The sequence below is a fragment of the Notechis scutatus genome, chromosome 5, assembly GCF_049901735.1.
Source record: "Notechis scutatus isolate UNSWTSFEM ecotype Mainland chromosome 5, rNotScu1.2, whole genome shotgun sequence".
Taxonomy (NCBI): domain Eukaryota; kingdom Metazoa; phylum Chordata; class Lepidosauria; order Squamata; family Elapidae; genus Notechis; species Notechis scutatus.
The window spans coordinates 30156913-30170970 of NC_142013.1; the positions used below are offsets into that span (position 1 = coordinate 30156913).

At 35.1% G+C, this 14058-nt stretch overlaps 1 protein-coding gene across 2 annotated transcripts in view; it reads left to right on the plus strand.

Moving 5' to 3' along the window:
• The window catches only part of CFAP44 (cilia and flagella associated protein 44), a 59762-nt gene that overhangs the window by 21645 nt on the left and 24059 nt on the right, over positions 1-14058 (plus strand). For both annotated transcript variants that reach the window (XM_026681757.2, XM_087966413.1), the window contains exons 13-23: positions 830-924; positions 2690-2899; positions 3231-3341; positions 4380-4532; positions 5203-5430; positions 6609-6751; positions 7975-8245; positions 8975-9030; positions 10635-10797; positions 13112-13242; positions 13841-14043. In XM_026681757.2, the coding sequence (XP_026537542.2) occupies positions 830-924; positions 2690-2899; positions 3231-3341; positions 4380-4532; positions 5203-5430; positions 6609-6751; positions 7975-8245; positions 8975-9030; positions 10635-10797; positions 13112-13242; positions 13841-14043 (1764 nt within the window). The remainder of the gene's footprint in view (positions 1-829; positions 925-2689; positions 2900-3230; positions 3342-4379; positions 4533-5202; positions 5431-6608; positions 6752-7974; positions 8246-8974; positions 9031-10634; positions 10798-13111; positions 13243-13840; positions 14044-14058) is intronic.

Here is a 14058-nt window from a genome sequence, read left to right on the forward strand (position 1 = left end):
TAAATTAAATAAATAAATAATAAATAAATAAATTATATCTTCTGGAAGGAAATAGAAAAATTCAAATTTATTCAGGTTTTTTGGAATGACCTCTGATTAAACTGTCTTGACTTTCTAAGTCAAACTATCTCTTGAAATTGTTCTGAACAGTTTTAAAAGTGTGCAATTAGGGTCTTACAAGAATGTTGATGAGAAAAAACAGGAAATAAAGTTAATGTATGGCTATGTATTACTGGTCACTCCCCTCCATTCCATCATGTCTGATTGTTGGAGACTGCTTGGACAAGTCCTTACAGTTTTGTTAGCAAGACTGTTTTGCAATTGCCTCTTTTCTAGAGCCAAAGATAGACATTGGCCAAGATCACTCAGTTAGCTTTGTCCCTAAGGTACGATTGGAAATCACAACCCCTGTTTCTAGTCTGATGTCTTAATTACTACACCAAACTGGTTCTCATGTATAAGTACTGCACTTAGTATTACTATGTATTACTATTGTATTTTATCATTCTATTATTATTTTACTCCTAATATATAAATCAACTAGAATTATTTTGGTAACCGAGAACAGCATATACATTATATATATATATATATATATATATATATATATATATATATATATATATATATATATATGTATGTATGTATGTATGTATGTATGTATGTATGTATGTATGTATATGTATATGTATATGTATATGTATATGTATATGTATATGTATATGTATATGTATATGTATATGTATATGTATGTATATAAAATAAGTAGTTCAGATTTCATTGTGATCTTTCCTTTCTCTTTTTTTGATCTGTCAACTATCTAACACAGGTTCAGTGCGTATTTATGATTACATTGGCAAAGTGCAATTGGTTGATATGAAATTTAAACAGGGAGGAACAGCACTTACCTGGGCTCCAACATTGGTAAGTATATACAGGAAAAAAGAATGCATGGATTAAATCTGGTTGGTATAAATTGTCAAATATCAATTGTTTATAACAATGAAGTTGAATAAAATTAGGGAGTGACTGCTGGTTTTTTTCCTCCAAATCATGTTCTCATTATCTGGATCTAGGAACTATTGGTACCTTGATTTTGGAGAAATGTATAGGCATTCAGAAGATGTGTGAGTAAGTACATTTATTAGGAAAAACTTTATGGAGTTTTCCCCCAAAATGAGAAAAAAAAAATAAGTTATGGATTTCATGATTAAAAAAGGAAAACTGTTAGAAGAACGGAAATGATATAATCTTAAAAAAAGGATAGATGATAAATTTCCTTGTAACTGCTGTAAAGAAAGTTGGAAATCCTCCCTCATGGTGAAGGAATGGACCTCAAATCTGACAAAAATATTGGTGAATCCCATCCTTATGTACCTTTCAGAATGCTGCTATTCGTTAGCCTTCATTAGCCATGTATCCACCTCTACAGAGGGGAAGATATTGGTGAATCCCAGCATTCTGAGCCTTCCATAAGACTGACTTTTGCTAATATTCTGAGTCTTTCAGAATGCTAGCATTTTCTAGTGGTTTTAGTGAATGTCATGTTTCCACCCCTCCAGAAGAGAAAATGCTACTGAATTACAGCATTCTGGGTCTTTCCAAATGCTATGTTCTGGCAAACACCATCATTTCCATTTCTCCATAGGGGAAAACACTAGCAAATGCCAGCATTATGAGCTTTCTAGAACAGGGGTTTCAAACTGGTGGCCCACAGACCAAATGTGTCATACATAGGCCATGCCCATGCCAGCTCCTCGAATCGGAAAAACGTCGTGAAACATCACATGATGGCAATATGATGCCATGAGTTTGACACCTGTGTTCCAGAACAATGTTGTTAGTGTTTTTGCCACAATTGAAATCTGTTCCTCCACATGTTGGGAGAAGAGGGCCTGGCTTACTATCTGTGGTTGGAGCGCAAGTCCTTTCCTCACCCCACCATCCCAAAGGCCTGGGCCCTCTCTCTGCCACTCTGCTATCTGCACAGTTACTTTACAACCATAACTGGGAGAGATGGGATTGCAGCCATTGAGCAAAGTGGTCACTTGGCAGCTTGCTGAATGACTACTTCACTCGACAACCAAGATTACAGGCCCAATTATAATCAAAAGTGCAGGACTACCCGTATACAAAGACTTGAAAGAAAATATATTTTTGAAAAGAAAACAGGGTAGTGTTTGAACATAGAAGCATCACGGCTGTGACATGCAGTGCTGTTGTATGTTTGTATAACAACCTGAGTACAACCTTCATATCTTTGCAACAAATAGTACTCAGTGTTTAAAGAAAAAAAGTTGAAGGAAAACAGGGAAACATGAAAAAGTTTAAACAAACTTAAATAGTTGAAATGAGAGTACAATAGGAAAAAATTGATAGTAAGAGCAATTTGATAGTAGAACCAATTATCCATAGAAGGAGTGGATCTCCACTCAATGTATTTCAAACAGAGGTTAGACAGCCATTTGAGTGGTTTGAATAGTTTGATTTGTATTTCTGCAGTGTACAGCTTGTATTCCACATTATATTTCAATATAATACTGCCTTTTAGAAATAAAATGTCAATCACAATTATGTGAAATTGTTCTTTATTCATATATACTACTTTATCATAAATTTCACAGATTTAGGAGATGTTTTCTCTCAAAGTATCTTATATTAATGCAAACTTTTTTTTGTCTTGTCTAAGGTGAATCCCAAAGGAGGTATAATTGCTGTAGGCTTTCAGGATGGCATTGTTCGCATAATTGAACTTTATAATCCCAAAGGATTGCCTGTCATTGCTGGACGGGAAAATGTAGGAGATGCGGTCTTGCGTCTGAAACAGGCTTTTAAACCTCATGTGTCTGTAGTTACAGCTTTGGCCTACGAACGTAATGGGGAAGTGCTAGCCACAGGGGTATGTATTGACTTTTCTGTGAATACTTGTTAATAAGCCACATGAGAAAACATGCAGGGAGAAGCAGGACTTGGTATTTTTGCTTTATGATCAAGTTCTAAAGTAGGATCTATAGCCTTAGACCTCATCTATGTTGATTTTGTACTGGACTTCAGGTGATTAAAAAGTTTGGCCTGAAATGAATTTGAGGGAAGCAATGAGTTCATATATCATTACTTTGCAGTTTTCTGATGACCCTCTGTTGCAAAGAAAATTGACTAATGATTGGTCTTTGACATACACAAAAAATGCAGTGCATGATTTTACTAACAATCAAGTTTTTCTATTTCAGAGCAAAGATAAAACTGTTTTCTTCTTTACTGTTGAAGATAAATATGATCCTATTGGATTCATTAGTGTTCCAGGACCAGTAGAGGCATTGCAGTGGTCACCCCATTCTCATGTGAGTAGCTAATTTGCTTTTGTTGTATACCCCATGTTTGTTAATTTTGCTATGTACAATGATCTAGTGTTGTAAGAGTTAAGAGTTAACAAATATAAGAGTTAATAAATATATATTTAAATATTGATCTAAATATATTCTAAGTGACTTGATGAACATTTTAATGATAGTAAAGATTATAATTTTTGGACCATTATGCATTTATTTCCATGCATTTTTGTATTTCATCTGACTTTTTCCCATTTACTTAGCTGGAAGAGATTTGTTTTGTTTTTAAGTTTCACTATCATAGTAATACTAAAAAAAGACTACTTCTGGAAACTGCACCTCTGAAGATACAGAAACAGACGTAATTAAAAGTTGTTATTCCAGACCCAAGAAATAGGAAAACATGAATTTGAAGTATCTTTATATGTTCTAATAATTTTTCTGGAATCATATATCCATCATATATACTGCATATGATTCCCTATGTACCCTATAACTATCATTAAGTTTATGATTTTGATGAATATATCTTTTCTTTTTATGTACACTGAGAGTATATGCACAAGACAAATTCCTTGTGTGTCTAATCACACTTGGCCAATAAAAAATTCATTCATTCATTCATTCATTCATTCATTCATTCAAGTCCATCAGTGTATAAAATTTTTCCACAAAAATAGGTTTTGAGAAGCAGCAGGGTGTAGTAGTCAAGATGCTGGACTAGGAGTTGGGAAATCTCAGTTCTTTCAGCCCAAATCAGCATCAGGCTTTGCAGCAAGCCTACTAAAAAGCAAACTACTGTTGCATTATGCATTTGTAGCTTTGCTCCAAAAACTAGATAAACACATTATAGAAACAAGTGGAACCTGTAGTTATGCAGGACAAAAGCAACAACATAATGGCATGTTTCCTTTGTTATAATAAAGCCTATTTTTCTCCTATTTTTCAAAATCGACATATATATATATGTATGTATGCAGGCATGCATGCATATATGTAAATGTATATGTATATACACCTGCTAGTTTTGTTTCATATTCTGATCCACAGCCAGACAGCAAGCTCCTTATCCTCTGTCAGAATGGCATTGTTGTTCAGGTTCCTGCCCCAGACCCTATGGCCTACGATGCAGTAACTACCTATAGGATCAAAGATCTACCTGCAGAATATTTTCGTTTCCGGAGCATCAAATCTCGGATATTGGTAAAATATTGTACTAACACATTGGAAAATCTTCCATGATAGAGTAATCTGCTTGGGAAACATTCTGTTTGCCTTCCAAACAGACAGTAACAGCTCAAGGGTATATAGTGCCCCAGGAGTATGTTATATCCCACCAATGCAAGATTTGCATTTTAGAATGATTTAGACCAAGGGATAACATTGGCACCCCATAAGTTTTGGCATACTCTAGGGCAGCATCTATGTAGCCTTACTTCCAGAACAACCTGACCTACCCCATATATATATCAAATCAAAACAGGCTAATTAAACATTCTGGAGGTGATTTATATAGTAAAAATGTAGTATCAAGACATAACGTTTTCAGTTTTGTCTAATAGATTATGAACTTATTTTTAGAAATTTTAACAGATTAACAGGACTAGGAGTTAATCATTCTAAATACTTGTTTTCTGTCATACATGTAATTTAAGATCCAATATTGTATTTTACATGAAAATAGGATTATTCAGAGGAAAACTGCTTTATATTTTTTTAATGAAATAAACAAAAAGGTTTGAGCAGCATCTTCTGTTAGGGAAGTTCACTGTTGGGTCTTGTTATGTCTTAATATGTGGAACCATATTAAGTATTATGTTTTTCGTTCCTTAAAGAGCCTAATCTTACACTGACTTTCATTGGTTCTATAAAGAGAGAAGAGGAAATTAAACGTAGAGAAAAAATTAAACAGCAAAAGGAGAAAGAAAAGCAGCAATGGATCAAAGAGCAGCTGGACCAGGGGAAAACACTAGAAGAAATAGAAATGCCCGAAGAAGTGCCTGTTGAAGAGGAACCACTTCCAGAAATCTACATCCCAGAAACTCCAAGTCCCATCCTTTGTGGGTTTTACTCTGATCCAGGGAGATTCTGGTTATCGGTGGTAACTGTTATTTATTTAAATTCTTAAATTTAAATTATAGTTATTAAATGTATTTTTATTTCTCCTTCTAGGGAAGGGCATACCTTATAAATTAAATAATGTAAAATCTTGGAACTCAAGTATTTTTCTTAAGTAAACCCAAATGTCCTCAAATAGCACATAAGATCTTAAATTCTTCGGATCTCTTCAACAGGCTTAGATGTAAATTGGGAAAGGGTGAAAGTTTTGATAAAAAGGTGGCTTGATGCTGAAATCAGCAACTTTGTCTAGGTATGTGGGATGAGACATTTACATTCGTGCTATGATCTGGTGAGGGTTAGCTCACCTCCTGTGGTGTACCTTGGAAAGTGCACAAACATGAACCCAATGGTCTATCCATCTTAGGAAGCCAAATTGCTACTCTATCTCAACATTATAATCTCCTGGCTAATGGAACAACACCATATACTAAAATAAATAAATAAGGTGCGATGATTGTTTCAGGCTGTGTTTGGAACTATGCTTAGAATTGCAGGGATGAAGAAACAGTGCTTTGAGATAGATGCCCTGCTGTGCATTTATCAAACTATAAAAAGTAGCCGTTGCCTAATTTGTCTCTATTCTTAAACAAAATACAAATTCCTAGGTGGAGAAAAACTGAGTTTTTCCCTCTGCTTTATAGAACTCCGTAAGTAGCTTTGGGAAACTCATTTAATTTCATTGCATTCCAGATTTATTAGCAGTTTTTAAAGTAGGGAAAGGATTAAATCATCCTGAGTTTTCTTAGTGGCACCATTCCCATTGCTGATTTGACATTGTACTGTTCTACACAATCCCCAATACAGGATTAATATTTAAATAGAAAGAAAGGAAAAACCATTAAGTTGAATGTATGTTTCAGGTATGTAAGAGTTGTCCATATCTTTCCATGCTACTGAGTTAGCTTGCTTTTGGTTTTAACAGAGCTGCAAAGTTTTTTTAGAAAACAAAAAAGAAAAAGAAAGGAAGAGTATTTGTGTATTAGATGGCATGAAATATTGCCTTTAATGGAGCCCTTTTGTTAAAAAGCAGAGGAGTGGACTCAACTGTAGTAGGCTTATTCACAACTAGCTGCAGAATGAATGTGTGAATATGAAACAATTATAATATTTTCACAAAATGTTCCAATAACTTTTTACAACATTGCCTTTTTTCCCCAGGGAGAATATGACACAGGATTTTTGTATCACTGTGCATTTTCCTCTGAGCAGCAAAAAGATCCTGAGACTCGGCAGGATGAACCCTTTGAGGTTATCCCTATTGAAGATGCAGATGACAATCCCATTCATCGCATCACGTTTTGGTAATGAAGCTTTTTCAGCCTGTAAAACGAGAAAGAATTTTATGGCTGATGTTTACATTTTTTTTTCCGTTTATTTTAAGCATATATAGATTCATTAAAACGTACTGCTGAATAATTTAAAAATACACTAAAGTACAAGGGAAAATACATTATGATACCAATAAAAACAAAACCATTTGATTTTGGTGTGGATGTTATGGAAGTTTTTGATACTGTGTTTGATTGGGTAGTATTCTTTTTCCTTGCTCTCAAATTTATTTAACCTGAGCAAAAGATAGTTATTTTGAAATCATAAATTGCTTTCCCAGTTCTGCTTCTTTGACCAAGCATATAGAAGGGTAAAATATACTTTTCTCCTTTTCATACTGTATCCAAATCTAAGCCTCCTGGTCATATATTATTCAAATTCATTTTATCTATTAAAACCATATATGAAAAATATGAAAACTGATGGTGTCTTTGTGTATGCACATAGAATTAAGAATGGTAAAGTGAATAAGTCCTCAAAGGAAAGCAGTAATGAGACAGTAGAAACCGTATTGTTTTTTGTAAGCAGTGGACTACTTGCAAGGTCTCTTTTTGGCCCACTATTGGTACCAGGAGAGACAAAAGTAGTGAATATAATAGTGACTTTGTATATTTGATATCAAATTGTAAATGGAATTTGAGAGTTTTGAAGATGCAGAAACTTCCTACTTGCTCATAAATTATTCCAGCGACATCCCCAAATGTGCAAGGAGGAGAATATGGCAACCTGCTGCTTCGCAAAGAAATAATATTGTTATAATTTCTGTCTCTTATCAAGAGCTCCAATGAAGTCTCTGCCAATTTTATCATCATAGGATATTTCTTGTCTCATCCACTGCAGGAAGAATATCTTGATGGAAATATGTGAGAATTGTTTCCTAGGCAAAGAGGGATTAAATATATTTTAAGCCCTGAGAAACATTTGGAGGTGGCTTAGCTGGACCTCTTTCTGATTCACTAAGTATCACAAGGTTGTATTGGGGGGGGGGGGGGAGTTAGGAAGCACGGCTCAGATTCTGTTATTATACTCAGTCTAAATTAAGTAGTTTTAGAACTCCTGTGGTTTTTTTTCTGGTCTGGGCTCCCTAGTGGGGCTGTCATATCCCTTCTGTTTTATCCACAGCATAAACAAATTTAGATATCAGCAGAGTATATGAAAGAAAACCACTGTGTTCATGTGTTAATTACTTTTTCAGCTCCACAGGTTTACTAATGTTTTGTGGAATGCAGAATGGAATAGTGAGGATTTATCCTCTCCACAGCAAAGAACTCTGTGCGGACAACATAGCTGGATATTGGTCATTTAGTTTGCATGATAATGACTATGGGCAAATTCAAGGGATATACTCAAGTTTTGATGATCGATTTCTAGTAACTTGTGGAGCAGATGGCAACATCTTTGCATATGACATTCTTTCTGCTGAGGAAGTTAAGAAAGTCCTGAAGACTAAAGTGCCCTCTCCAAGAGTAAGTGATAATCAGGAATGCATTACTCTGTACATTTTCCCCTATCATTGAATTACTTGTTGATTGGGATATAGTCAAAGTTTTATCCATATCCTAGATAGATAGAGAAGGTGGGGATGGAGGGAAGAGAGGCAGACACTCAAATAAATATACATATAGACGTACACACAGGTTGTCCTTAATTTACCACTATAGTAGAGTCTGGAATTTCAGTTGTAAATCATAAGTCAAAGCACCATGTGACCAAACTTGATTTTATAATCATTTTTATGGTCTCCACAGTTATGAAATGAATCCTGTGGTTGTTAAAAGAATCCAGCATATCCAATGGGTGCTTTTTGCTGTTTTCTGCTGGAAAATAACAAAACCTTCAAATTGCAGTCATATGACAATGGAATGCTACAACTGGTTGTGAAGTGAACCAGTTGCCAATTTCCTGGAAGGCAATCATGTGAGTGCAGGAGTGGATTGGCAATTGTAACTTCAAAGATAGTTCATAAGCAACTTTTTTTAAGTCCATCATAACTACGAACAATCATTAAGCAATCAGTCGTAGGTCAAGGTCTATCTATATATATTTTCTTGCTTTGAAGAGAAGATTATTAGAAGAAGAAAATGCTATGATTCATAAAATATTCAGAGAACTTATCTGGAATTCCATCTGAGCTTTAGTTGAATCCTTGCCACCTACAGAAAGAGCACTGCTTTATTTATTTATTTTTTCTGCAGAGTGGACTTGACAAAGAGAAAGCAGCAGATGATATTGAGGATATTTATGCCTATAGGTAAGGTTGTTAAAAGTGAGACATTAAGTTTTATTTTTGGATACTTAGCTTTCTTTTATGATTATTTTTATTTTTAATCAATCCCTTGAGAAACAATTTCCAAAATGAATCTGATTTTAATAAAGTCACTTTAGTGGCATTTGCAACTCTTACCTGAAGTTTCTGTTTTCCTGAAGCATTACATTTTGCTTTGCAATTTTGTCTGAAAATACCATCTAGTGATCGTAGTAACTCCATATCTATAATTTTGAACATTTGCATTTTAATATTAAAATGTGAGAATTTAAAAAAAGATTTTACCTTCTTAAAAACATGTGGATCTATCTCCAAGGATGGAAAGGGAAATGCTTATGGAAAGGGAAATGCATATCTATACACTATATGTCCAGGAACTAACATAAAACTTCTACTTTTATATTTTGACCATTTAATTACCAGAAATACAGTACAGGTTACTATTACTCTCAAATGCCAAGGTTTGTGGGCATATGCCAAGTAAGATGCATCCCAGGAGACTACGAAGCCACTGGCCCTAGAATGGGGTGGAGAACCTTGGGTATTTTATGACTTGTGGACTTCAACTCCTAGAATTTGTGAGCCAGCAAGTCATAAAAAGGACAAGGTTCTCCTGCCCTAGAAGGAAGGTCCAGAGCAGGAAGATTCAGAATGCTACTTGGAGCCGCTTGCCATCCATTCTTTGGGCTCAGTGATCTACAGTCACATTTAATTATGAGGATGGAGGTTCATTCTCTGACCTTGTGGGCTGGTTTCCAGATGTTTCATTACCAGGCTAAATAATAACTTCAGCAGAATTTAGCAGACGTCAATTTCAGTGTTCTTCTGCTTATAAGGGCTTTGTGTGGTCAGTAGGTCTTGTGATGGGGAAGTCACATCATATGAGGGTTTTGTAATGGGTCTTGTGATGGCCATTTGTTGAGCGCCATTTGGAGATGAAGTGCTGGTTGAGGGGGGGGGGGTTGCATGGATTGGCCGAGGGTTGTTGCCATAGTTGGTTGGCTGTACAATTGAATTGAATTCTGAAGGGTTTGTAGCCTGGTTATAGGTCAATGTGTCTATTGATGGAATTGCATGTGGAGTGCTAGGCTTCGATAAACTCATGTGCGTGATGGGTGGTAGTGTGGCCAATGATTGTTGTACTGCTAATCAAATTGGTGCTGTTTGGTGTCAGTGTGGATAGAGATTAGGGATTTGGGATCATAGCAATTGACTGCCAGCTGGTGTTTATGGATTTTGGTGTTCATTTGCCATGATGTTTGTTCCACGTAATCTCACATTGTCCCAGCTCCACCCTCATCCTATACCCAAACTACAGATATTTGCCACTATTGCAAACATTTAATTATATTAACTTAAGTTCATGTGTTAATGCCCAGCCTAATTAATACTATATAAAAATTGTTTCTACAGTATATTAAATAAATAAGTCTCTGTCCAAAAGATTCCACTCAGCATAGTTATAGATTCCCTTTCACCTAATGAAACATGTTGCTTTTCTTTAGTCAAGCTTGATAATTTCACTGTATATTGATTCCTGGAAAGATTAATTGTTTTGTCTCATATTCATGTTTTTCTCACATTTCTAGTATTGAGAATGCCAAGCAAAAAAAAGAATACGATCAGATAATGAGAGCTGCAGAACATAAGAAACTTTTGAAGAGACAAGAACTGATTTTATTGAGACAGGAGTTTCAGGAATTGCTCCGGATCAATAGTGAATTACCCAAACACATGCAGCTCCTTAGAGAAGTATGTATGTTGATTTCTTTTCCTCATGGGGAATAGAAGTTAATGTGGAGTTATACCTTGAGTTTTACAATGAATTCGTGTTTATTTTTTATTGTTGGGTTCTATTGTATATTCTAACTGCTTAAATTGTTGTTTAGCATACATAAAACAACCAACCTTAACATTGTTGGACAAAGTTGTTCAGTTTTGTTCCATGCCAGATATAACCGGTATACAACTTGGGTATTTTAGTTTTAGTCCTTGCTCAAAGGCAACTGTAGTGACAAGGACCTTTGCACAAATTTTTATTGCAGACCAATAAAAATTGGATTCATTTCTAGATCAGAAGTCCTGCTTATTGGTTAGTTCCCATTTGGATTATTACAATGTGTTCAACATGAGGTAGTCCTTAAAGACATTCAGAAACTGCAGCTAATCCAGAATGTTGTGGCATGGATACCTTAATGCACTATATAACATTATTAATGGGATAATTTCATTGATTTCCAGTAGATATCCAGAATGATGGATATCGCATACAAAGCCCTTCACAGCAAAGTGCAGGCTTTTTTCTAATTATTTCTGCTTATCTCATGGGATCTGGCAGGGTAAGCATACTCTGGGTTCCTTTGATTAAATAATGTTATCAGATGGGATCTAGGAAAGTATGTGTGCTCTGTTACTGTACTTCTCTTGCAGAACATAATTCATCAAATTCAGGTGGCTCCAAACCCTGCTGGTCTTTCTAAAGGTGTTAAAAATTTGGATTTTCTTCCAGGACACTAAGCCAGGAAGTTAAAAGATACTGTTTATTTGTGGGTTTGATTTGGTATGTGTGTGGTCCCAGCATGATTTGTTTTTGCTGTTTTTAATTTTAATTTGTTGGTCACTATCCAGAATCTTCTTACATGAAAAGACTTTCTATTCATGACTGCACTATACAATTTTGTCAAAATTTGACAGATGTAAAAGCTGCATACAGAGTGCTTTATGATATGACATATAATCTATCAAATATTGGATGCTTAAACATTTAAAGAAAGCAGGCCAATGAACAGCTCTTTGGGACAAATAAATATGCAATTGATAGTGTGCAGTTCATTATCATAGGAGCCTGATATCATTCAAGTCATTTGGATGAAGACAGTGACTTGCTTCCCCTGCAATGCCCATGGTCTCATAGGGGAAGCAAGTAAAATGTGCATTATAAATTTTGAAAGATAACAATAGGAAAATAATGGGAGATACTAGGCTAGCTTGGAAATGTGAGCATTTGGTAAGACACTTGTAAAGAAAATTTAGAAGGAATAGTTTCATTAAAGCAAGAGAAGAAATATGGCAGCCAGTGAATAAGTATCTTTGCCAAATAAACCTAAACCCTATAATAGAACATATAGAACAGGGGTGTCAAATTCGATCCCATTGCGGGCCGTAACAGGATTTTGTTTGCCCTTGGGGGGCTGGGATGGGCGTGGCCTGGTCATCACGGCCGACTGGATGGGCGGGGTGGTGGTGGCATGGGCCAGGGTGGCACAGGCTGGTCCCTCTCTTGGATGACCTTGGGATGATTCTGTACCTATTGTGAGCTGAATCCGGCCTGTGAACTGCATGCTTGACATCCCTGATCTAGACTCCAGAAAATGCAAAGAACACAACAATATTATTGAAAGACTGCTGTTCACTTACTATGTATTAATGAACCATTTGTGTGAGCTTTTGAACTACAAAGCAGTCTTCCCTAGTATGGGGTCTTTCAATCAGGTGGATCACAGCACCCATCTTCCATTACTATTGACTGTTCTTGCTAGATGACAAGAAAACCATATAAGTACCAAATTGGGGAAGATATTTCTAAAGCAAGGCCTGATGAATATATATTAATACGTTTAAGGGTTTAAGATGGCAAAGAGTCAAATTTTTAACTTAAGATCTACCAAATTTTTTAAAAATGTAAAAGGACGACATACTTGATAGACCCAGCTGAAGAAAAAGGGGATTGATATATAGTGGATGAATGTGATACCAAATACAAATGGAAGTTTGAAATGTAGAGCCATCTTTACAAAGTCCATATCCTGGGATGGAGGATTTCCTTCTCTGATAGTGCAATATTTAAATTAGCCTAAACTTTGTATTCTGGATATGTATGCACAGTAAAGCAAAAAAAAAAAACAGTTTCCAGATGTAGTTATTTACTTAAATTTCTTATACTTGCCCACTCTGGTAAATCAGGATAGCTTACAAAATCCAAAGACAATTAAAACAGTGCATGCTTTGCACCAAGGTAAACTAGAATATGGCAGATAAATATAATTTTATCTTTTATAATATATAGCAATTTGAAATGGACAAGAGAATTCGTGCAGAAATGGACAGAAAGACTGCAAAAACTATTAGGCAAGTAATGAGAGAACTGGCTTGGGAACAGGAAAAACATCGCATTGGGTTGCGAAAAGTACAGGAACGGTAAGGACCATTTTATTTTCTTTTTTTGAGATGTTTTTATTTCCTAAGATTTTTCTGCTAAAGAAAAAGAAGGGAGCATGTATACTGCTTTGTTCAAAAGATGGGATATAAACCTTAACAATGACAACTTTAAATAAATAAATAAAATCTTTTTCCAGATTTGAGAGGCTCCAAACAGTGTAAAATGATTTTGTTTTATTATTTATTATTATTTACTTTATGTTATTTGTAATTTGTATTGATACTTAAGATGTATTAGCAGCCAAGAGTTGCTGTTGCTAGATGAGCAGCCATATAAATAAAATAAGTAATGAATGAAATCCTAATAAAAATTAAATTAATTTACTTAAATATAGTCAATGTGATTACTATTCATTTATAAATTTTAATTATAAAATTTGTCATATCAACACTGTAATAATTTCATAACAATACTGGAATTGGAGATTTTTGGATATTGCAACTTGAACTTTTGGATTTTGAGTCCTCTGGGTATGTGTCTTTGTTACTTAGTCTATTGTTAAATTGATACAACTAAGACTGCTTAAAGATGTAAGGAGCATAAAACAAGATTGCTATCTTTGCTGTGATCCTACAGATACCGGGGCAATTTGGAGTATGACACCATTTTGGTCTGTGCCATGAGAAGTAATCACCGAATCTCTACATTCAGACTACTAGCAATCTCAGAGAGTTTATACAGAGCCAGAAAACAAATTCACCCAGGGAAAAAGAGAATAAGCAAATATGAACGGAAAGGAAAAGAAGGAGAGCAAAGAAAAGAGAGCCAAAGAGATATTAGTAAGGATTTACAAA